Below are 25519 nucleotides of genomic sequence, written 5' to 3'. Positions count from 1 at the left end.
ACACCCACTTAGTGTAAATATTTCAGCCGGTGCCTATTCCACAAGTTACCACCGGCTAAATCTATGACGTTAAAATGCCTATTTACTCTGTTCCATCTGACTGTGCAATCCACTGTCTCATCAGCCCAGCCAGGCAATTTATAAACTTGATCGCCACTATAAAAAGCATCTAGACATTATCTCACATTTCAATAATAGTGATAATGCCCTCGAAGCCGGTGTTTTGAGGATATATTGGCACGGGTTTGCCGGCCCTCTGGCCTAACATGCCAATATATCCTCCAGACACTGGCTTCAAGGGCATTATCACTTAAATATAACAAGTTACCAACATATTCAAATAATGATTGACATATTTTCATTAAAAACTTTATTTTGATGAATTTATATATACTATTTCATCCTTCTACAAGATACAGTCCCGACACAAATCTAGGGTTGCTAGCAAAGCCGGCTGGTCGTTCGTTCAATCGGTCCGGTTGACAGAGATGCAACCCAGTCGTTCAGTCTTTTTGTTCTATATCTATGGACGCCAGCCAGTCGTTCGTTCTAAATGTTCCATAGCCATACTGGCTGGTAATGTTCTTATCCCTTGCTTGCTAGTGAGCCAACTATGGCCAACTTACAGTCAAGTCAGCATTTGCATTTTCTGTTTTCTAGTGACATTTATTTGGATAGATCCACTACATTGAGCTAATAATGCGCGATTTCGCCTGGTGTAGAAAATGTGCTCTCTCGTCAGGACACTGTTATTCAGAGGAGCTAGCCAACAACACAACTAACACAATCCCTTCGAACTGAAGCTGAAAAGACTGCAAACTAGCTGCACTTTGTTCCGTTTTACCTGTTCTCTATTGATAGTTCTTTGTATATATCCATAAAAATTATGCAGATTCATGATTTCGACTGGCTGGAAAAAACTGCCTGCCCGTCTGCCTCATCCCGACTCCTGACACGTTCATTACTATGGGACAGCTGGAGATCGAATTTGAATATTGATGCAATATTGTAAATGTCATAGAGACAGACAGTTCAGCATAGCTATCTAGCTAGCAAAACGATTCTCATTCCTTGCTAGCTAACCAAATGACACCTGCATCTCTAGCTGTAGCCACCGAAAAACAGTGAGGGTAAAAGTTGATCACTCACCCACTCCTCCAATGACATGACATCCTCCCAGCAGCTAGCTAGCTGACGGTAGGCTCTGTGCTTTTAGCTTGCTAAATAAATAGCTACATAAATAGATACACTGACCTATTAGCCACCTTATGAGCATGACTGACTTGTGATCATTGCCCTTGCTAGTTTTATTGTATTGACCTTCTCAGCCTTAGTTACATTGGTCCAATTTTTGTCCAAAATATTGAGTCCTTTCAAACTGTAACATTGGTGGAGGGGCCTCAGTGGAGGCTGCTGAGGGGAGAAAGGCTCATAATAGTGACCGGAATGGAGAAAATGGAATGGCATTAAACTCCTGCAAACCATCTGTTTGACCAAGAGAGACTGGCCTGCATAGTATTTATAGTATTTACCTCAGTCCTCTGACTACAATGAAGAGCAAGACGTGCTGCTCTGTTTGGGCCAGCTACAGCTTAACCTGTTTTTTTGGAGTGTGGTGTCAAAAAAGCATAGCATCTCTTTATGACGGACAGACCTCTCCCCGTCTTTACAACCATTGAATCTATATGTTTTGACCATGACAGTTTATAATCTAAGGTAACGCCAAGTAATTTAGTCTTCTCAACTTGTTCAACAGCCACACCATTCATTACCAGATTCAGCTGAGGTCTAGAACTTAGGGAATTATTTGTACCAAATACAAAGCTCTTAGTTTTAGAGATGTTCAGGACCAGTTTATTACTGGCCACCCAGCCCAAAACAGACCTAAACCCTTTGTTAAGGGTTTCAGTGACTTCATTAGTTGAGGTTGCTGATGCGTATTTGGTTGAATCATCAGCAAACATGAACACACATGCTTTGTTTAAGGCCAGTGGCAGGTCATTGGTAAAAATAGAAAAAAGTAGAATGCCTAGAGAGCTGCCCTGCGGTACACCACACTTTACATGTTTGACATTAGAGAAGCTTCCATTAAAGAAAACCCTTTGAGTTCTATTAGATAGATAGCTCTGAATCCACGATGTGGCAGAGGTTGAAAAGCCATAACACATGTGTTTTTTCAACAACAGGTGATGGTCAATAATATCAAAGGCTGATTGATCACAAAGACAACAGAAGCTTTCAACTTCAACATTTCAACATCATCAAATCACCTCTGCTTAGTCTAATACAGGGACAACTTAAAGATACAAAAAACAATTTAGTCCAACCAACGTAAGCTAAATATCATGTGGCTGTCCATGGTTCTAATTTCTGTGTGTATGTGTGTGTGCGCGCTCGTTCATGCATGTAGAAAAACATGTTGACTCACCCTACTTGTAGAGAAACGCCAATGCCATCCTCCTCTCTTTCATGTTGACGAAACAGTTTATCACTCTGTCATACAGTACAGTTATTTTTTGTTGTCCAAGGCTACCTGGCTAAAATGCTTGCTCGCTAGCCTAACTTCCATTCATGGTCAGTGTTAGCTAGTTAACATTAGTCTTCTACATCTAGCTACATATTGAACTTCCATCCTCTCAGGCCAGAGGCACAACAATGTATGACTTAATGGTTGGATCAGAATCGCTGTTATAATCATTGACCAGTATGGAGAATTAAGTAAAATCACAAGTCCAAATCTCTATCTCCATCTAATTTAGGAAAGGGATGATTTTAGCTAGCAAGGCACCGGAGGACAACAACACAAAGATATGCAACAATTCAAGTTTTTCTGTCAATGATGCATTCTCCCAATGGGATTTAGTTATAGGAGTGATGCCAAAATCCAAGCTGGCTTCCCTTGGCACATTTTTTTGTTGGCTGCTTTTCCAGCCAACAAGTGCTCAGCATATGTTGAAACTTCTTCAAGACTGTTGGAAAATCATTCCTTGTGAAGCTGGTTGTGAGAATACCAAGAGTGTGCAAAGCTGTCATCAAGGCAAATGGTGGCTAATTTGAAGAATATACAATATAAAATATGTTTTGATTTGTTTAACACTTTTTTGGTTACTACTTGATTCCATATGTGTTATTGCATAGTTTTGATGTCTTCACTATTATTCTACAATGAAGAAAATTGTAAAAATAAAGAAAAGCCCTTGAATGAGTAGCTGTGTCCAAACCTTTGACTGGTACTATATATGTGATGCTGGGAGGCCATTCCTGGTAGAGACCTCCACTGAATTCCTGATGTGTTGTTGTTGTTGCTGCTGCTTCAAATCCTTGACAGGCCCTGCCTGCTAATAGAATAGTAATTGTAATTCCCTGCTGATTCTGTGTGTTGGGAAAGATGTCAGCGAAAGACAGTATTTTTCATTTTTTTTCCATCCATACTTTCCTCATGCACTTCATCATCCAACACTACATTCTCAGTTTCAAGACAAACTGACCCCCTAGCATACTTCAGCAGTTCAGACAGACCTCTTGAGAAGATGTCAGGCAGAAGATTAGTGTAGGTCAGAGCCCCTGTCTCATCCGGCCTTCATCACTGAAAGTTTTCCTCAGTGTGATTGTCAGAGTTGGAGTACACTGGGTGACGTCCCTCTGCTGTTGTTCCCTCCAGGGCTTTGTGACAGGTGGGAAGGACGGAGTGGTGGAGTTGTGGGACGACATGTTTGAGAGGTGCCTAAAGACCTACGCCATCAAGAGAGCAGCTCTCTCCCCGGGATCTAAAGGTAGGATAACACTCTCTGCCCTACAGTAACTGAAAGAGTCTATGACAGATTCAGAAACACTGTCTGAGAAGTGCTGTAGTTCTCTCTTGAAGCTCACACTGACCATGTAAAGCACATATCTCTACCAGGAAGCATAATGTGTTTGAAATTTGACCATAAACATTCAATAGATACTGTAACCATCATTGACCACTTTTGCCTCCTACATTTAGTGTTGCCATCTCTTGGCCTCATGTGGAATTGCAGTTATATTTCACATGGATCTGCTGCTATCGATCTGGGAGGATTTAGCACTGTAAGTCTTTACAGTGCTATTTGTGTGTGTGTCCCAGGGCTACTCCTGGAGGACAACCCCTCCATCCGTGCCATAACTCTGGGACACGGACACATCCTGGTGGGAACCAAGAACGGAGAAATACTTGAAATCGACAAGAGTGGACCCATGACCTTGCTGGTCCAGGTAGTGGGTTTGTTTGTGTGTGTGTCTGTGTGCCTGTGACTGCGTGTGTGCGTACAGCTGAAACACCTAGGGTGGTGTGTTTTACTTATTCTACTTGGTTTTCCCAATTCGTGTTAGAGACATTTTTACAGCAGCATCCTGCAGTAAAACAGCAGCCCTCAAGTGTTGTCTGTTCTCCACCTACTCAGGCTTCTGGATTTGTTGGCTTCTTCCCTATTTCCTGTGTTCACCACTCAGGGAATGCAGTCGGAAATATATCTTTGCATATCTGAGGCAGGCTTTAACAGTTTGCCGCTTGGCTGGTTCCGAAAAGCTCTGTGTTCCCCCTCTGGATTATCCAGCCCAGTTGAGGAATAGTTCATAGCTTAATATCTCAATACCTTCTTCCTTATTATTGTCAAACCTGTCACGTTTCTTTCCTCGCCTGTGTGCACAAGGCTTGTGTATGGCCTCTGTAGTAGTAATGTGCAGTTTGCGAACAATTAGTTTTACTGACATGAGAGTCATGATTCGTTTTTCTGAGGGACTCATTCGTTTTAGTCGTTCGTTTGATTTGCTGGCCGCAATTAATTCTACAGCAGGGTTAATACGCAGTCCTCCGGCTCAGTGGCTCAGGAGACCTGCTCCAACCAACAACCCAAGAATGGTGCTGCAATGGATACCTGCTGTTTTACTGGCTCCTGACCATTTGTGTTTTTTGCACTGATCTTACATTGTTTTGTGCATAATGTTTCCGCTATGACCGAAAAACACTTCTGGACATCAGAGCAGTGATCACTAACTTTGGACCAGGCCCTAATCCCAGAGACTCGGAAACGGAAAAGACGGTGTAAGAGAGGCAAATAAATATCTGCCTCTACCCTCCTATAAGGGCACAAGGCCAGACACAGGTGCAGACAAAGGAGACAGATGGTTAGAGTCTTTGTTTATTAATATCTAAAAGGAGTAGGCAAGACAATGGTCGTGGACAGGCAAAAGGTCAAAACCAGATTCTGAATCAAAGAGGTAAAGAGTGGCAGACAGGCTCGATGTCAGGGCAGGCAGAAGGGTCAGGCAGGCGGGGTTCTCGGGGAGCCGGGGTAGGCTGTACAAGCTCACCACTAATAGGAAAAAAAAATACTGGGTGGTTGGGATTTCTTAGAGGTGGCAGGCAGCCTCTGAGCTAACTCCCTGATTTGCTCCATAATATCCTTAAACCCTTGGTCGTGGCGTTCCGTCAAGGAACAGAGCCCTTCCAGAAGGTCCTGTAACAGCTTCTCATGTCTCCCAATGGTGGCTCCCTGCAGGGAGACAGCATGGCGGAGCTGGTCCAAGTCTGCTGGGTCTGTCATGGCCAGTTCGTACTATAAGGGCACATAAGATAAGAGACCCAGATGCAGACACAAGAGGCAGATGTTTAGAGTCTTTGCTGTTTATTAATATCCAAAAGGAGTAGGCAAGAGAATGGTTGTGGACAGGCAAAAGGTCAAAACCAGATTCTGAGTCCAAGAGGTAAAGAGTGGCAGACAGGCTCGATGTCAGGGCAGGCAGAAGGGTCAGGGAGGCCGGTACGGAGTCCAGAAAAACAGGCAAGGGTCAAAACCGGGAAGACTAGAAAAAGAGAATAGAAAACAGGAGCACGGGAAAACACTCTGGTTGACTTGAAAACATACAAGAGGAACTGGCACAGAGAGACAGGAAACACAGAGATAAATACACTAGGGAAAATACGCGACACTTGGAGGGGTTGGAGACAATCACAAGAACAGGTGAAACAGATCAGGGCGTGACACCTTCGTTCTATTGGCGAACGTACAATCACTGGTGAACAAACTGGACGAGCTCCGTTCAAGACTAGCCTATCAACGGGACCTGAAGAAAAGTAATATCCTATGTTTTGTGGCTGAACATGGATAACAAGAACATGGGTAATATACATCTAGCTGGTTTTTCTATGCATCGTCATGACTTTAGCGTTGGGTAAGGTTGGGGGGGGGGGGGTCGGTTAACGACAGCTGGTGCACAATCTCTCATTATTAAGGACGTCTTGAGGTTCTGCTCATGGTAAGTTGTAGGCCACACTATTTACCAAGAGAGTTTTCATCTGTATTTTTTATAGCTGTCTATTCCCCACCTCAAACCAATGCTGGCGCTTTTATTATGACGTGTTTTACTTTTCAATTGTTTCTCTATTTTCTGTCTCTCTGCATTGTTGTGAAGGGCCTGTAAGTAAGCATTTCACTATTAGTCTACACCTGTTTACGAAGCATGTGACCAATAAGATTTGAGAAAAAGACAAGTTTAGAACTGTTAATTGATCACATTGTGCTATAATGAATGCAATCAATTGATTATTAAATGTTATGATGGACACAGCTTCATAGATCCAAAACATACACACAGCATCTGCTCAACAAACTCCAACTCAAGAACAAATCATTTGGGGTGCTGCCTGGGGGCTGCTTGGGTGCTGCCTGGGGGCTGCTTGGGTGCTGCCTGGGGGCTGCTTGGGTGCTGCCTGGGGGCTGCTTGGGTGCTGCCTGGGGGCTGCTTGGGTGCTGCAGTTCGCAAACGATATTCTGATTATCACCCTCACAGCAGTCAAGCAATGCATTCTGCCAAGATCTCGTTCACAGTCTAGTCCAGTAGCGGCCACAACTAGACCTTGTTTCAAATGTATCAAGAAATGATTTTGTTTGTATGCCTAGCAATCAACACATGTACATTGTTTAAAGCACACTTTTGTAAGTCTCAATCACAAATGACAGCTTGTAGAATCATGACTCTTTCGAGTTTTCAGCTCATCATTTGCAGGTAGGGGGTCCTGCGTGCTCTGGGCATTACTGACTCAAATGAACAAAATGAGTCAAAAGATTTGTTCTTTTGACTGAACAAGACGAAAAGAGCTGAACTTCCCATCCCTGCTCTGTAGTGCTGCATTGTAGATGACAGTTACTGTAGTTTGTAGTGTGTGTGTGTGTGTGTGTGTGTGTGTGTGTGTGTGTGTGTGTGTGTGTGTGTATGTGTGTGTGTGTGTGTGTGCGCGCGTGCTTGCGCACGCGCATATGTTTCCTTGCATGCATGTGTGTTTCTGACTGTCAGTGTATCTCTGTGGTAGTTCCCTCCTATGGGTGTGGCCCAACTCTTAAAGCTCAGAGTCAGAGCCTTCCAGACTCCCTAGCGGTCAGGTACCTGTGCTCTGTTGCCATGGTGAACAGAGCTGATAGGGATGGGTTTTGAAGGATCAGTATGGATGTGTTGTTGGGTAGAATGACTGCAGCTATCTGAGATGCGATCGATTGGGCTTTTGTTTTGTCTCAAAAGTACCGTCTCACACTCAAACCCCACTTCAATATGAGCACAATGTATTGTCCTGAGAAAAATGCCAAGGGATTTTGTGGGTGACAGGTGTGTCAAATAGATTAGGTGTAGGTCAGGGCGTGTCAACTGACTGACTGACAGCTGTGTGTGTGTGTGTCTGTCTGTTGCTATGGTTACAGGGTCACATGGAAGGCGAGGTGTGGGGTCTTGCTGCTCACCCCCTGCTCCCCATATGTGCCACAGTGAGTGACGACAAAACCCTGAGGATATGGGAGCTCTCCACCAACCACCGCATGGTGGCCGTTCGCAAACTTAAAAAAGGTACTGCTGAATGTTTATCTTCATCAACTAATGAGTCATTAAGCGAGTCATTAATTCCCATGATCATCAACAAACATAAGGCACTCCAGTGTCACCTTCTGTTTTTGTGTCTGTCAGTCTATGTCTGTATCTCCATTTTGGAAGTGTATAAGTGTGTGTGCGTTGTGTGTGTGTGTATCAGGTGGAAGATGCTGTGCCTTCTCCCCTGATGGGAAAGCCTTAGCGGTGGGCCTCAATGATGGTAGTTTTCTGGTGGTGAACTCTGACACCCTGGAGGACCTGGTGTCTTTCCATCACAGGAAGGAGTCCATCTCTGACGTCAGGTTTTCACAAGGTAACCTTTGACCTTTGACAACTGACTTATCATTAAAATGTCCATTCATTGTTGTCTGTATTTCATAACACTGCTAATATGCATAGGTATTTTTTTAGTAATGTTCATTTGAGTTAAACCTTTCCTAAAATATGAAGTGAGGTTTCACAGATTAGCATTTTCGCCCACCTGGCTGAGGTATTAATTATTTGTTCTATGGCTTCCTCCTTAGATGCTGGTAAATACCTCGCTGTGGCCTCTCATGATAACTTTGTGGATATTTACAATGTGCTGTCCAGCAAGAGGGTGGGAATCTGTAAAGGAGCTTCCAGCTATATCACTCATATAGACTGGGACTCTCGTGGTGAGTTTATGGTGTAATTGGGAGCAGAGCATGGATTCCTATTAGTACTCTGTAGATACAAGTTCTATTTTGTCTTTTGATTCTGAGATTGTTATTTTTTCTATAGGTAAATTGCTGCAAGTAAATTCAGGTGCCAAAGAGCAATTATTCTTTGAAGCCCCAAGAGGGAAGAGACAAACCATACGAAATGCTGAGGTAAGAGACCCAACTGAGATTGCAATTTTCTTGTAATTTTTCCCAGCTAGACATCAAATATTAATGGACACCCCATAAAAGCATGAGGCAGTGTTAAACACGGTGTGTGTGTGTGTGTGTGTGTGCATTCATGTTTCCGCCTGTCAGATAGAGAAGATGGAGTGGGCTACCTGGACGTGTGTTCTGGGCCCCACCTGTGAGGGGATCTGGCCCACCCACAGTGACATCACATACGTCAACGCTGCCTCGCTCACCAAAGACAAGAAGCTGCTTGCTACGGGAGATGACTTTGGCTTCCTCAAGCTCTTCAGCTATCCAGCCAGGGTGAGACAGGCACTAGATGTCAATTCAATTTTACTCTCTTGAACTGAAATGGAATTGACCCCAACGCACATGACTCTGTTGTTAATTCAAGTCCAATGTTGTCTCTTGTTTTTTCGTGTGCTCTGTCTGCTCCCTCCTCAGGGTCAGTATGCCCGCTTCAAGAAGTACATGGGTCACAGTGCCCATGTAACCAATGTTCGATGGGGACAAGATGATGCCATGCTACTGACGCTCGGCGGAGCTGACACAGCGCTGATGATCTGGGCCCTGGAGAGAACCGGAGAGGGTCACAGGGAGAACCCTGTGGACAGTGAGGAGTCAGACGATGACATTGAGGAGGACGGAGGTAAACGCCAGCCTTTAGACTACTGATTCATACAGTACAACTCTAATACAACATTCTCAACAAACACATACAAAGCGATCTTGATCAAATCCTACTTTTCACAAAAGCCTCTAATTGGTTGAGTCTATTCCTGTGGGCGTGTCTGTAGGGTATGACAGTGATGTGGCGAGGGAGAAGAGCATTGACTACACCACTAAGATCTATGCTGTCAGCATCCGGGACATGTGTGGCATCAAACCCCACCAGCAATTGAAGGAGGTGTCGGCAGAGGAAAGGTACACCCCCATGCCAGCTTCTGTGTTTGGACTGGTTGTTGTCATTCAAAGTGATAGAGCTTAAACATTAGAGTGTGTCTTGACTCCTGACTGTTGTGTTGAGTGTAGATTTAAAACAATTTAAAAGTCTGAAGCAGTGACAATTTAAAAAACTGTCAAGTTTTAGCTGTTGTTTTAGGCCTCAAAAGACTGTATTAACATCTTGATCCTAATCAGACTGCCATCAGCAGCCAACACCATGATTATCTCTCATTTGAAACCGGGTGGTTCAAGCCCTGAATGCTGATTGGCTGACAGCTGTGATATATCAGACCATATACCATGGGTATGACAAAACATTTATTTTTACTGCTCTTATTACGTTGGTGACCAGTTTATATATTTTTATTTATTTCACTAGGCAGGTCGGTTAAGAACAAATTCTTATTTACAATGATGGCCTACCCCGGCCTAACCCAGATGATGCTGGGCCAATTGTGTGCCGCCCTATAGGACTCCAAATCACAACCGGTTGTGATACAGCCTGGAATCAAACCAGGGTCTGTAGTGACACCTCTAGCACTGAGATGTAATGCCTTAGACCCCTGCGCCACTCGGGAGCCCTAAAATAATATAATAACAATAAGGCACATCGAAGGGTTTGTTGTATATAGCCAATATACCATGGCTAAGTGTTGTGTCCAGGCACTCCTCGTTGTGTCGTGCTTAAAGAACAGCCCTTAGCAGTGGTATATTGGCCACATACCACACCTTCTCTGGCCTTATTGCTTAAAGGAATGCTTATAGAGCCCTCTGGTGTCAGAAACAGAAACTGCACCTGTCTTTTTTGTTATTTGATACAACTTTAGTTACCTCCTACCTATCAATATACATCATGGTGTTGTTTGAGTATAACTGACATCTACTGTATGTATCCTTTTGTAAAGCCTCAGAGGTGGTCATTGTAGGATTGGCACGGATATAGATGTTGGTCTTGCTTTTATGATACAGAGTGAGTTGACTTTTTAGTGCTGAGCTGACATCATTTGCAGAGTAAGGGAAGGCTGCTTGGGGTGTTTTTTCATGTTAGGCTATTTCAAATGGAGTATGATGCCTGATTTAATCATTTGATAGGTAGAGTAGTCTATAATGTCTATCTTACCAATCTGTACTACTTAACTAATTTGTTTTTACAAAAAGAGACATTATTCTATGCACATATAAAGATAGTTATCACCATTTCCGTGTAATGTCCTTCTGCACTGTATGTGTGTACTCTCTCTCCAATACTCTCTCTATATTAGTCAGCTCTGTTGCTATGATACGATGGATTGTCCTTGGCATGTATTGTGGGTGTAGCCCGTTGATATTGTATGCTGTGTGCATGTTTTATATGTTGTCCATCTATTTGTGGATTGTTGGATGTACGTGTTTGGGTCATAATCTATGTGGTAGATGTATGAGATTGCATGAGCATGTATTTGTGGCTTGTGTAGGAATCTAGTCAATGTATTGCATAATGTTATGTGCATGTATAGCAGGTGTGCTCTCTGGCGCTTCTGTGTGATATATGTTGCTATGATACCGATATGTGGTCTACACATAACAGTATCATTGGTATGAGCTCAGTTGCTATGAGACTGTATAGAGTATATACTCTAGTGAGTGTGTGTGTGTGGTATGTACAATAAGTAGAAGTATTGTTGTGAAAAATCCAATGCAGTATACACTTTGCATGATTTACAATAAAATTGTATGATTATTTTATCCATCCCTTTATAATTTGTGTACACTTAATTCAGCAATTTGTATGTTTGCACAGTACTAACCCCATTAAGCAGTACTGTAGCTAGATATCCTCTCTATAGGCACCAATAAACAGTGATTGCATATAATGATATGCAGTTACTACAAACCCTGATATTATAGCTAATAGGGTCAATTGTTGCCCTATGACCTCCATTGTCTACTACACCATTAGAGTTGAGTGTTCAGTAGTGCGCTCCTAGTCCTTGATGAATGTATAACAGACTGTATTCTCTGGGGTTAGTCAGCTCCATGGTAACATGCTGATTTGTCCCCTCAACCTTACTATCTGTGATCCCCATGACTCTGGGGCACACCTCTGTCTGCAGAAACACCTAATATCTCTATTGTGTTTTAACTTGCATTCCTTTGGAGGCAGGGCATTGTCAAGTAAGTATGACCTAATGCATACATTCTGTGCTAGCTATGGGATGTGGATGTGGGTGGTATTCCCATACATTAAGTCCCATTTATACCTGGTGCTAACATGCATCCTTTGTCCTGATCTTGTCCACATTCTGATTGTGCCCACATTGTTAGACTGGTGTAGATGATTAAAAGGCACATTGAGATCTGATTGTAAAGTGTAAACGGACAAGAGTAGGACGAAGGAAACATATTAGAACCAGGTTTATAAACAGGGCTTTAGATGTGCAGGACAAGGATAGAAGTAGAGTGGGCAGAAGCTAGAATATCTAACATTCAATAGAGTATGGTGTTGTTATTTCAACAGAATGGAAGAAAAACAGATCTGTGTTTATTCCTATTTAACCAATGTACCTGTAATTTTAAAAGTGTTTGTTTATTCATTTATGTCCTATAATGGTACTACAGGAGCCAGGTCTGAAACATTTTGTAGTCATCTATTTATTTGGACTATGGGCATAACCTCCCATAGCCTATGGGTCCTAATATCACTCAGCTTGCTCAAACTCCTCAAATTCTGAGTAACATGAAAGCCATGGGAATTGCATGAGTAACACATTTTATTTCAGATTCTCACTTTTGTGTCATTTGTATCACAACAATATATTTTGTTTTTGGGTGTAGAGAGCACTAAGAGTACAGTAATGATCTACCAAGTGGTGCTGGAGGAGACCTTTCTGTTTCTGTCTCTCCCCCTCTCACTTCCTCACTCCCTCTTGTGGGGCCCCAGACATCGCAGGACCTTGTTTTCCCATAAACCCTTGGGTGATGAGATGGAGGCACTGACGCATTTCTCTCTCCCTGTGCCCCTCCTCCTCCCCCCTCTCATAGGAGTGCTATTGCACAGTTTGCACAGGGACCCCAGTGTATGACCCCCTCCCCTTATTGCTCTTTAGACTGGGACACTCTCATTCCACACCTCTCCTCTGAGCAGTCTCTCTCTCTTTCTGGCATGCTGACAGTATGCTAACAGTCAGAGCATGGTTTGCAGCAGGCAAAAATGATGGGCAAAAAGCTCTCCAGGTTGCTTGTTGCATGAGCCTTATAGCTATACTGTAGTATAGTGAGTCCCCTCGGGCTCTGACCTGTGTCCTCTAAACCTCTCACTTGGTTCTGTCCACTGCTCTCAAGGGGATCCAGGTAAAGTGAGCTACTTGTGTCTATCACACTGTGTGTAAACTGTGGCTCCAGGTCCAAGTGTGTCTCTGTTTCTCTGTGATGTTCTGTTGTTCTGTATGTTTGTCCTGCATGGTGACAGTCGGCTCATCTCGTTCCCATCTGAACACAACTGCATCTTTGCATCCAGACTGCAGAGTTTCACACCCAGGGGGCGGATTCTTCTTTTCATCTTCTTTTTTTCTGTTCAGATAGAGACATGGAATTAGACAACGTCCCAGACTCCCAGTTCATGTCACTGTGTGATCATACAATCCTGGCTCAGCATGAAAAATGTTGCAATCAGTCCGCAGGAGTTAGTTACTACACTTGTGCAGATATTCAATCTGTGGTGTTGTGTGTGGCAACGCTACACTCTGATATGCTGATTGAACTCATTTCAGAGCATGTAGACATCGTCACCAAAAAAATGGTTAAAACATATGGGGAAGAGGGAGTCTGATTTCAGAATGAAACAGGAGAAATGAAAAGATTGGAAATATTAACTCCCTGTCATGCAAGATCATCCAGACAATGCTTATAAAGTGCTGTTCGGACAAACAGAGAAGAACGGTAGTGTCTGTCAGCTGTAAGGAGTGTAAGCTATGTATGTATGTGATCACAGCTATCACCTTTGGGCTATAGTGCTTTATCAGTGACCTGGAACCTTGTCTTGTGCAACCGTTTGACATGGTTGTAGTTATACAAGGCAACTGCGTGAAGAGACCCCTGGTGGCATGTCTTGTGGGGTACGCATGGGTGTCTGAGCTGTGTGCCAGTCGTTTAGACAGACAGCTCGTGGTTTAAACATATCAATAATACCTCTAATGTGGATCCTTAATACATCAATCTAATAAACGCACACAGTGGTGGCGCTGTATAACCAATCCTTCTGCATCGTCATTGCACTGTTCAACCTCCTGTGGGATTTTAACCTCAACGTCTACTTTAATGTGTGTTTCTCTGTTAATTTGTAGACTCTCTCTGTCTATGTTTAGGAGCAATAACTTCTATTCTTCCTCTAATGGCCCTGTGTTTTTGTGTCAGATAACAATAGTGTTGATATTTATTTAACTAAGCAAGTCAGTTAAGAACAGATTCTTATTTTCAATGATGGCCTAGGAACAGTGGGTTAAATGCCTAGTTCAGGGGTAGAACAACTAATTTTTACCTTGCCAGCTCACGGATTCGATCTTCCAACCTTTCGGTTACTAGTCCAACTCTCTAACCACTAGGCTACGTGCCACCCCAATATAATTCAGATGTTTAACAAGATCAGTCTGTTAAACCCTAAGTGTGACCATGGACCTCAGGTCTCAGCAAGGCCACATCACTGTGGTAACCAACACCATCTAGGAAATCTAATTTTACAACACATCCCATAACTTAATTTTTAATGAAGGTGGAATTCCACCAGTGCAGTCAACCAAGTGATTTTCCTGTTTTCTATATAATGTATTTCCACACTATGAGACTGGAATAATACTGTGAAATTGTGAAAATTATGTTAATGCCCTTTCAGTGTAAGAGCTGTTTGAAAAACCACCTGAATGTTTAAGCCTGTTGAGTTGGGATGGAGTTTTGGCCTGCCAGGTGACATCACCAGTTGGTAAATTAGTTAATAGACCAATAAGAAAGAGTTCCAAAACTCTCTGCCAATAACAGCTATTTTTCAGTTTTCCCCTCCCCACTCAGACCACTCCCAGACAGTCCTAGCAAAATTCTTACTTGAGAAATTGGTCTTTCTTATGAAGCGATTTTATTTCTTTTATAAAACATTTATTGAAAACAATCACAGTAAGGGGGAGACGGAGAGAGAGAGAAGGAAATTCAGGGAAGCCTCACCGAGAGGCAGATGTACGTGTGCAGCAGGCGGCAGTGCAGAGCTCCTAGACTGACTGAGTGGAATTTCATTCTGTGGCTCATTGCCATACATGTTAAATGTAACCTCAGCCAGCTGGTGTGATGTGTCATTATTGGTGGAATCCTTATGTGAAAGTTGACGCTTGTTGATGTTGTGAATGTGATGTGTCACCTTGGTGATATGTGTGTGTGCAGCGGCTGGCCAAAAATTCATAAATGTGGAAAATGTAATAGGACAATTTCATTTGATGTATGCAATTTATTCCATTATATGTAGCACTGAATCTGTCTGTAGACATTGTGTAGTATCTATAGTGTCATGGGGCACACTGAATTTTTGTATTTATAAACAGTAAGGCCTATTATGAGTGATGAACAAGCAATGATATACAGTAGCAATGCTTAACAATGTTTCTATTCAGAGTGATATGACTGATTGCAGCTGTTTTGTTCTCTCTTGAGTTGCTCAAGCTGCAGTTTACTCCTCTACTCTTTCTCACATGCCCTCTTTTCTATTTCTTCCTCTCTTTGTTTCTATCTGCCTCATGTCAGACCAGACAGCCCCTTTAGAACTTGGCCTAATCTGTCCTTTATGTGCCATTGCTGTGTCCTATAATGAAATTGTTCTGAGAAAACATGACTTGGGTTTTTTTCTTTTGAATTTCTGTGGGAGACATGTTAATATATTTGTCCAATATATCAGCTGTGTGAGGCAGTTCTACCTGTTTACTCTCTGCAGGCCTCCTGTTAGCCGAGCTGCTCCCCAACCAGAGAAGCTACAGAAGAACAATATCACCAAAAAGAAGAAGCTTGTTGAGGTTTGTCACACAGTGGTGTTAAAGTGAACTCTGAATGACTCTGATGTTGTACCCATCCTATTTTACATGTTCATGTTACATTTTCACTGTTTGTTATGAACCAGTGTTGGGCCAGTTTGGTGCACAGCGGGATGTGATTGGTCGGTGATGTGTGCACTTTCAGGACCTGGTGCTGGACCACGTGTTTGGGTTCAGGGGCTTTGATTGTCGCAACAACCTTCACTACCTCAACGACGGCGCCGACATTGTCTTCCACACAGCAGCCACGGCTATGGTGCACAGCCTCACCACCGGTACAGCTACATGGCCACACTTTTGGATAACCTACTCAACATTAACTTCAGGGCTTGTGATATATATATAGGAATGTACATGATAAGATGAAGATGAACTCTGTGTTTAATGCTATTTCTCCTCAGGGACTCAGAGTTTCTACTTGGAACATACAGATGATATCCTCTGTTTGACCGTCAATCAACATCCAAAATACAAAAATGTCATCGCTACAGGACAGATTGGTATGTCCTGTACTGCTGTGAATGAGCGTGTTTCATTTTATTTTGATTGTGGTTGTGTTTATATGTACTTTGCATGTACTTGTATGTACTTATTGGTAGCATTCGTGTGTGGGATGACTGTGTGCACATGAGAGAAAGAGCTAGATATTGAATGCCTTAGAATGCCGGTTCAGTCTGCATTGGCACATTTTCATTTTATTTGGTGCTAGAATTAGTTATATTGGTGCTTTATATCATAATGTCCTCAGCAGCATCTGAAAAAGCACTCATTTTAGATTTCAATTGTTATTTTGCTGCCTAATTTCCCATCGCTCACACACCATAGGTGAAGTGACAGACCTACCAGGTAAAACACCTTACAGATTGCCCCTTGTACTGATGTGTTCTAGTTTTACCCTATAGGTTTACCCTTTCCTTGCTGTTCTCCTACAGTTTTCCCAGTGGGCTGTCCTCTGTTTTCTATCCTTAGTTTGTCCAGTAATTATCCCTCTGTATTGTTCCATTGATTCAGCCTAGACTCTGCCGAGACATTCTATTTACTACAGACAATTATTTGGCCTTTATTGCTCCATGCTGCATCCCTATATACTTGATCAGAGTATGATCTTTTTCTCTGTACTGCAGGCACCACCCCCTCCATCCACGTGTGGGACGCAATGAGTAAACAGACACTGTCCATCCTGCGCTGCTCTCACACTAAGGGGGTGGGCTACGTCAACTTCAGCGCCACAGGCAAGCTGCTGCTCTCTGTGGGGGTGGAGCCTGAACACACCATCACTGTGTGGCGCTGGCAGGAAGGTGAGCCATTCTGACCCTAGTAATATACACTGAGATGGTGGTAGGCCACAGCTTAGATTGGTCTGTGATAAGTGGATTTTTGTGATAATTAATCATAACAATGGTGTTAGATATCATTCAGTAAACTGTAAATAGCAGGTCTTAGAAGTGTGTTTGTGCTTGTGTGTGTGTTCCCCTGTCCAGGTGCTAAAGTGACCAGTAAAGGAGGCCATCCAGACAGGATCTTCGTAGTGGAGTTCCGGCCAGACTCTGATTCTCAGTTTGTGTCTGTTGGCATCAAACACATCAAGTTCTGGACACTGGCTGGAGGCTCTCTCATGTATAAAAAGGGAGTGGTGGGCTCAGTGGAGGACGGCAGGATGCAGACCATGTTGTCTGTGGCCTTCGGTGCTGTGAGTATTGACAGCATTTTTTACTAAACTCTTTAATCTGCCCTAATGGATTTGATTTACCCTAGACTAATAGGCTAATATAATCAACCATGTTTTCTGTGATTCATTTGAGATAAATGTTAAGTTTTGTGATCCTACCTGTGTGGTTTCTCTTCCTCCAGAATAACCTAACATTCACAGGTGCCATAAACGGGGATGTGTACGTGTGGAGAGATCACTTCCTGCTTCGTGTCGTGGCTAAAGCCCACACCGGGCCAGTGTTCACCATGTACACCACACTGAGAGACGGCCTCATCGTCACAGGGGGCAAGGAGAGGCCGTGAGTAACGCACTGCTACATGACCACTGATGATCCACTCAATGATCCTCTTATAACACCATTCCTTATCAAACCAAAACAACAACACACAATAGCACCAAAATCACATCTGGAATTCCACTGGCTAACACTCTCCTCTTGTGTCCATGATGATGATGATACAGTTGAAGTTGGAAATTTACATACACCTTAGCCAAATACATTTAAACTCAGTTTTTCACAATTCCTAACATTTAATCCTAGTAAAAATCCCCTGTCTTAGGTCAGTTAGGATCACCACTTTATTTTAAGAATGTGAAATGTCAGAATAATAGTAGAGAGAATTATTTATTTCATATGTTATTTCTTTCATCACTATTTGGTAGCATTGCCTTTAAATTGTTTAAGCTTCCCACAATAAGTTGGGTGAATTTTGGCCCATTCCTCCTGACAGAGCTAGTGTAACTGAGTCCGGTTTGTAGGCCTCCTTGCTCGCACACGCTTTTTCAGTTCTGCCCAGAGATTTTCTATAGGATTGAGGTCAAGGCTTTGTGATGGCCACTCCAATACATTGACTTTGTTGTCCTTAAGCCATTTTGCCACAACTTTGGAAGTATGCTTGGGGTCATTGTCCATTTGGAAGACCCATATGCGACCAAGCTTTAACTTACTGACTGATGTCTTGAGATGTTGCTTCAATATAACCACATAATTTTCCCTCTTCATGACGCCATCTATTTTGTGAAGTGCACCAGTCCCTCCTGCAACAAAGCACCCCCACAACATGATGCTGCCACCCCTGTGCTTCACGGTTGGGATGGTGTTCATCGGCTTGCAAGCCTCCCCCTTTATCCTCCAAACATAAGGATGGTCATTATGGCCAAACAGTTCTATTTTTGTTTCATCAGACCAGAGGACATTTCTCAAAAAGTACGATCTTTGTCCCCATGTGCAGTTGCAAACCGTAGTCTGGATTTTTTATGGCGGTTTTGGAGCAGTGGCTTCTTTGCTGAGCGGCCTTTCAGGTTAGGTCGATATAGGACTCGTTTTACTGTTTCCTCCAGCATCTTCACAAGGTCCTTTGCTGCTGTTCTGGGATTGATTTGCACTTTTCACACCAAGGTACGTTCATCTCTAGGAGACAGAACACGCCTCCTTCCTGAGCGGTATGACAGCTGCGTGGTCCCATGGTGTTTATACTTGCGTACTAGTGTTTGTACAGATGAACGTGGTACCTTCAGGCGTTTGGAAATTGCTCCCAAGGATGAACCAGACTTGTGGAGTTCTACTATTTTTTTCTGAGGTCATGGCTGACTTCTTTTGATTTTCCCATGATGTCAAGCAAAGAGGCACTGAGTTTGAAGGTAGGCCTTGAAATACATCCACAGGTACACCTCCAAATCACTCAAATGATGTCAATTAGCCTATCAGAAGCTTTTAAAGCCATGACATCATTTTCTGGAATTGTCCAAGCTGTTTAAAAGCACAGTCAACTTAGTGTATGTAAACTTCTGACCCACTGGAATTGTGATATAGTGAATTATAAGTGAAATAATATGTATGTAAACAATTGTTGGAAAAATGACTTGTGTCATACACAAAGTAGATGTCCTAACCGACTTGTCAAAACTGTAGTTTGTTAACAAGAAATTTGTGGAGTGGTTGAAAAACTAGTTTTAAGGACTCAAACCTAAGTGTATGTAAACTTCTGACTTCAACTGGTATATTCAGTGGCGTGTCCAGAACATTTTGAATGGGGTGGCCAAGTTGTGGCACAGACCCAGTTTAGGGTTAGGGAAAATAGGATTTTGAACAGGAATCAATTGTGTCCCTCCACAAGGTTAGTAAAATGTGTGTGTGTGTGCACGGCACATGCTTTCTCAGTACAAAGGAGGGCGGTGCAGTGAAACTGTGGGACCAGGAGATGAAACGTTGCCGAGCGTTCCAGCTTGAGACGGGACAGACTGTTGAGTGTGTGAGGTCCGTTTGTCGAGGCAAGGTGAGTTCAGCACAGCCAGCAAACACCCCAGTGGGAAAGACTATAAGCAAGCGTACAGCAAATGTTAAACCTGAAAATAACTCCCTGAAGTTCCCTTTGGAAATAAATATACAGTACACTAGCTAGCTATATTATTTAAAAAACAGAATTCATTGTCTTTTTATTTGATATCATAAAATAAAATGTAGGTACCTTCTCATCTGCAGTTACAAATATCTTCTAATTGGATAGACTGATGATTAGACATTAGATAAGACTTGGTTTTGAGTCAGAATTTTGGGGCCTTTATAACTGCAAAATCTATTTGGTGCTCTTTCATACACACTTGCTCCTTGTTTATTACACTGCAACAGAACATACATTTTGTTACAGAGTTGGGATATTCAAGATCAGAGAAGGTATTAATGCAGCGAATAAATCACTTATTCTTTCAATCGAAAAAAGATAGCTGAGTCATTTGTTTGGAAATGGCTTTGCTGGCTTTCTTCCCATACTGTGGCAACCTTCGGAAGCTCATAGCCTACCCAGCAGCTTTAGCCACCTTTACAGTAGTAGTATGGGAGATGTGACATGTTTTTTGAACTAGTCTGTCAAGTTAAGTTTATTTTACGTCTATAGCTTCAACTAGGGTTTTTGAAGGGTCAAAAACAGTAACCTTCTTGTGTGCCTGTCTACCAGGGTAAGATATTGGTAGGCACAAAGGATGGTGAGATCATTGAGGTGGGGGAGAAGAACGCTGCGTCCAACATCCTGATCAACAGTCACATGCAGGGCGAGATCTGGGGCCTGGCAACCCACCCCTCTAAAGACCTGTTCATCTCCGCCAGTGACGACGGAACCATCCGCATATGGGACCTGGCCGACAAGGTACAGCACAGAGAAACACAGAGAAACACTAACACTACTTTTTTAATCTCAAATGACAGTTTATTTGTGTTCTTGGTTTCCTTAGCACCTGTATTTAGTTAGGACGGTATGTGGTCATTCTAAGGCTACGTATCATGTTTTGTTATCTCAAAACCCTGCTGTCTGTTTCCTTGATAGAAACTGCTGAACAAAGTGAGCCTGGGCCACCCAGCCAAGTGTGCCAGCTACAGTCCTGATGGGGAGATGGTGTCTGTGGGCATGAAGAATGGGGAGTTCATCATCCTCCTCACCAACTCACTTAAGATGTGGGCCAAGAAACGAGACCGCAGTGCTGCCATACAGGACATCAGGCAAGAACTGAGGAGAGATAGGAGCCACCTGGAGCTGGGCTCTTGTACTTTGACTAGACCATTGTCTACTTCCTGGCTCAACCCTAACCCTTAACCAGATACAGTGGGGCAAAAAAGTATTTAGTCAGCCACCAATTGTGCAAGTTCTCCCACTTAAAAATATGAGAGGCCTGTAATTTTCATCATAGGTACACTTCAACTATGACAGACAAAATGAGAAAAAAAGATCACATTGTAGGATTTTTAATTAATTTATTTGCAAATTATGGTGGAAAATAAGTATTTGGTCACCTACAAACAAGCAAGATTTCTGGCTCTCACAGACCTGTAACTTCTTCTTTAAGAGGCTCCTCTGTCCTCCACTCGTTACCTGTATTAATGGCACCTGTTTGAACTTGTTATCAGTATAAAAGACACCTGTCCACAACCTCAAACAGTCACACTCCAAACTCAACTATGGCCAAGACCAAAGAGCTGTCAAAGGACACCAGAAACAAAATTGTAGACCTGCACCCGGCTGGGAAAACTGAATCTGCAATAGGTAAGCAGCTTGGTTTGAACAAATCAACTGTGGCAGCAATTATTAGGAAATGGAAGACATACAAGACCACTGATAATCTCCCTCGGTCTGAGGCTCCACGCAAGATCTCACCCCGTGGGGTCAAAATGATCACAAGAACGGTGAGCAAAAATCCCAGAACCACACGGGGGGGACCTAGTGAATGACCTGCAGAGAGCTGGGACCAAAGTAACAAAGCCTACCATCAGTAACATACTACGCCGCCAGGGACTCAAATCCTGCAGTGCCAGATGTGTCCCCCTGCTTAAGCCAGTACATGTCCAGGCCCGTCTGAATTTTGCTAGAGAGCATTTGGATGATCCAGAAGAAGATTGGGAGAATGTCATATGGTCAGATGAAACCAAAATATAACTTTTTGGTAAAAACTCAACTCGTCCTGTTTGGAGGACAAAGAATGCTGAGTTGCATCCAAAGAACACCATACCTACTGTGAAGCATGGGGGTGGAAACATCATGCTTTGGGGCTGTTTTTCTGCAAAGGGACCAGGACGACTGATCCGTGTAAAGGAAAGAATGAATGGGGCCATGTATCGTGAGATTTTGAGTGAAAACCTCCTTCCATCAGCAAGGGCATTGAAGATGAAACGTGGCTGGGTCTTTCAGCATGACAATGATCCCAAACACACCGCCCGGGCAACGAAGGAGTGGCTTCGTAAGAAGCATTTCAAGGTCCTGGAGTGGCCTAGCCAGTCTCCAGATCTCAACCCCATAGAAAATCTTTGGAGGGAGTTGAAAGTCCGTGTTGCCCAGCAACAGCCCCAAAACATCACTGCTCTAGAGGAGATCTGCATGGAGGAATGGGCCAAAATACCAGCAACAGTGTGTGAAGACTTACAGAAAACGTTTGACCTCTGTCATTGCCAACAAAGGGTATATAACAAAGTATTGACATAAACTTTTGTTATTGCAAATAAATTCATTAAAAATCCTACAATGTAATTTTCTGGATTTTTTCCCCCTCATTTTGTCTGTCATAGTTGAAGTGTGCCTATGATGAAAATTACAGGCCTCTCTCATCTTTTTAAGTGGGAGAACTTGCACAATTGGTGGCTGACTAAATACTTTTTTGCCCCACTGTACCTATCCCTAGCTTCATGTCCACATCCTGGCAGTAACCCTAACCCTAGCATCAAACACAACTCTAACCCTAACCCTAACATGTCCACATCCATGTTCAAACCTCAACCACAACCCTGACCATGCTTAATGTACAGATCTCAGTTGAACCCTAGCCTCAACCACTACCTTAATGAACCCTATCTTCATGTCCACATCCCTGTTCACTTGAGAAATAATAGGAGAGCCGCACACTCTTGGAGCTCAGATGAAATAATTGAATAGCCTAATATCTAACGTTTTGACAGACACGCTGTCTTCATCAGGGTATAATGACAAACACTGCAGATCACTAGTTTATATAGTGTCAAAGGACACACACAGGTGTCTGTAAACGTTGAGACCGAGGGGAGCAAGGGTCTTTAAATTAAAGATCCAGGCAGCCTCATGTTTTAACAATAAATTGTCGAGGTCACCCCCTCTCCTAGGTTTAACCTTAACCCTCGCCTCAGCCACAACCATGATTTGGCATAACCCTAAGCTTAATCTTGGCATAACTCAAACCATATATATTATGTCTATTGTGTGACCCTCTCAGGTTCAGTCCAGACAAACACCTCCTGGCAGTGGGCTCAGTGGAGAGTACGGTTGACCTCTACGACCTTACCTTGGGCCCCTCGCTAAACCGCGTGGGCTACTGTAAGGACATCTCCAGCTTTGTTATCCAGATGGACTTCTCTGCAGACAGCATGTTCATTGAGGTGTGCTACACTGACCGTGATGGTTTAAAAAAACAGGCGGAATATGATAATTCACTTGAAAGCTGTTGTTGTTAAATAAACGATAGACACTACATATGTCCTAAAACCACACAAAATAGATAGTGGAATGAGTTAAATGTTATTTTGCTGTCAAGGTCATTATGTTCGAATGGTAAAAAAAATCTAAATATTATTTGATTATTGTGGAAACCAATTGAGCTAAATCTACAACCTATGTTGTGTTTAATACGGCACTCTTGACCATTTGATCATGTTGCACAGTGTGTTCTCAACATGATGGACACTCATATATCCATTTCAAAGCATACTGAATGTGGAAAAACCTATATTTAGACACACACATGTATGGCAGGCAGGTCATAATCTTTTATAGCCAAGTGCCCTTCTGGTTAAAGGTACTACACATAGGATTTGTTTTTAAGTGTTACATTTAAATTTTTGAAAATGTCCATAATATATCTGCCCTAAATAGTGGAATGACAGTGTTTTCATGGTATTACTTACCTGCCAGTGTTGTGATTGGCTGTCATATTCACCTATGGATTTCTCCCGCCGGAACGGCATCTGTTGTCAAACTGGGATACCTATTCTGACTTTGGCTATGTTATCTAGTGGAAATCGTTCCTGTTTGCAAAAATTCTACAGTTTTTTTCACTTGAATAGTGTAGGTAAATCATTGTATCATCTAAATCGCTGTGAAATATATTTTCGTTTTAACAGCTGTTTGAGGCTAGTGGACCAAAACCGAAAGTATATTTTGTTTTGGTCCACCAGGTTCAAATAGCTTTAAAACAATATTTTTTGCTATAGAAAATATATTTCACAGCGATTTAGATGGTACGATGATTCCCTAAACAATCCAATGCTTGTTTTCTCATTTAAACTAAAATTGAGCTAATTTTAGCAACCAGGAATTGACAGTGATTTCCACTAAATAACACAGCCATAAAGTCAGAACTGCTTTCCCAGTTTGACAACAGATGCCGCTCTGCCGGGAGAAATCAAGTGGCGAATATCACAGCCAATCACAACACTGGTGGGTAAGTAATACTGTGAAACACTATCTTTCCACTATTAGCGGCAGATATATTATGGACAACGCAACAAAAAAAGACTCAAACCTGTGAGTAGCACCTTTAACAGCAGTCTGGAGCTGCTCTAGAGTAACCTCACGCATCAGTATGCTACAAAGTAACCCTATCTGAGGTATTTCTATAGACTCATTCCTTGCTGTTATGGAGACCCTTGCACCTTTTCTGAAATGTTGATGTGACTGGCACATGGTCAGAAACAGGGTAAGATGGTGACTTGGCCTGCTAAATTTAACCTGACCTCAGCGTACAATTACAAGTACAAATGTGTCTGTGGCTTGAAGGGACAGAGGGAGGACACAGAAGGGGAGGGTCCAGTATAGTTGGCCAAGGTCCTCCCAGTCCATTTGAAGTTATATAATGGACTAAGCTCATTACGATTTCATTGTAAGGCCGGGATTCAATCCGACTGTGGGTTTTCGACAATGCGGCAATGTCCCCGCGTTCGCAGAGATTTTACAGTAAACCCTGCATCTGTCGGCTCAATCGTTAATTGCCTTTAAAAGCCACATTGTCGACAACCCACGGTCTGATTGAATCCCAGCCTGAATCCATGTTTTGGTTGATCTAAAGCATGAAATAGTAATGAGGCTTCTATATCTTGAACAAATTTGTATATGGAAAATTATGTCATTTTTTTTCCTTCCTAGCTGTGCAGACAGTGCTGGTAGATAGATGACTGATGGAATTTAGAGTGATATAATACGACGACATCTGCATATGTGTGCATATGCATGAGTGTGTGTTCTGACGTGTCACTGGCTGTGTGTCTACAGGTGTCCACAGGAAACTATAAGCGCCAGGTGCATGAGATGCCTTCTGGGAAAATTGTGACAGAACAGACTGTGATTGACAGGATCACCTGGGCCACCTGGACCAGGTAGAAAGATTAGTTGTAGTCACTGGAATTCAATCAAACCCACATACTCTCTAAAATCAAAACTGAGATCCATATTCAGTAAAGAACGCAAGCACTGCACGGTAACACTATTGAGATATTGCGTCAACAATGGGAGCTACACCTAACAGCTCACTCTGGTAGGGACATTGCAATATGGCAAGCCAAAGCA

General features: G+C 42.8%; 1 protein-coding gene across 1 annotated transcript in view; it reads left to right on the top strand.

The window, feature by feature from the left end:
- Positions 1 to 25519, top strand: part of LOC139381104 (echinoderm microtubule-associated protein-like 6) — an 88797-nt gene that overhangs the window by 55891 nt on the left and 7387 nt on the right. The window contains exons 19-40 of the mRNA XM_071124389.1: positions 3662 to 3773; positions 4106 to 4233; positions 7713 to 7854; positions 8036 to 8188; positions 8400 to 8531; positions 8638 to 8726; positions 8874 to 9050; positions 9192 to 9396; positions 9545 to 9671; positions 11832 to 11846; positions 15640 to 15718; positions 15882 to 16011; positions 16138 to 16236; positions 16562 to 16582; positions 16861 to 17034; positions 17218 to 17426; positions 17588 to 17745; positions 19609 to 19723; positions 20402 to 20590; positions 20768 to 20940; positions 23175 to 23337; positions 25226 to 25329. Of these exons, the coding sequence (XP_070980490.1) occupies positions 3662 to 3773; positions 4106 to 4233; positions 7713 to 7854; positions 8036 to 8188; positions 8400 to 8531; positions 8638 to 8726; positions 8874 to 9050; positions 9192 to 9396; positions 9545 to 9671; positions 11832 to 11846; positions 15640 to 15718; positions 15882 to 16011; positions 16138 to 16236; positions 16562 to 16582; positions 16861 to 17034; positions 17218 to 17426; positions 17588 to 17745; positions 19609 to 19723; positions 20402 to 20590; positions 20768 to 20940; positions 23175 to 23337; positions 25226 to 25329 (2894 nt within the window). The remainder of the gene's footprint in view (positions 1 to 3661; positions 3774 to 4105; positions 4234 to 7712; positions 7855 to 8035; positions 8189 to 8399; positions 8532 to 8637; positions 8727 to 8873; positions 9051 to 9191; positions 9397 to 9544; positions 9672 to 11831; positions 11847 to 15639; positions 15719 to 15881; positions 16012 to 16137; positions 16237 to 16561; positions 16583 to 16860; positions 17035 to 17217; positions 17427 to 17587; positions 17746 to 19608; positions 19724 to 20401; positions 20591 to 20767; positions 20941 to 23174; positions 23338 to 25225; positions 25330 to 25519) is intronic.

The sequence above is a fragment of the Oncorhynchus clarkii genome, chromosome 23 (genome assembly GCF_045791955.1).
Source record: "Oncorhynchus clarkii lewisi isolate Uvic-CL-2024 chromosome 23, UVic_Ocla_1.0, whole genome shotgun sequence".
Taxonomy (NCBI): domain Eukaryota; kingdom Metazoa; phylum Chordata; class Actinopteri; order Salmoniformes; family Salmonidae; genus Oncorhynchus; species Oncorhynchus clarkii.
The sequence above is the reverse complement of the archived record's forward strand: the minus strand, read 5'-3'. Positions and strand labels throughout refer to the sequence as shown.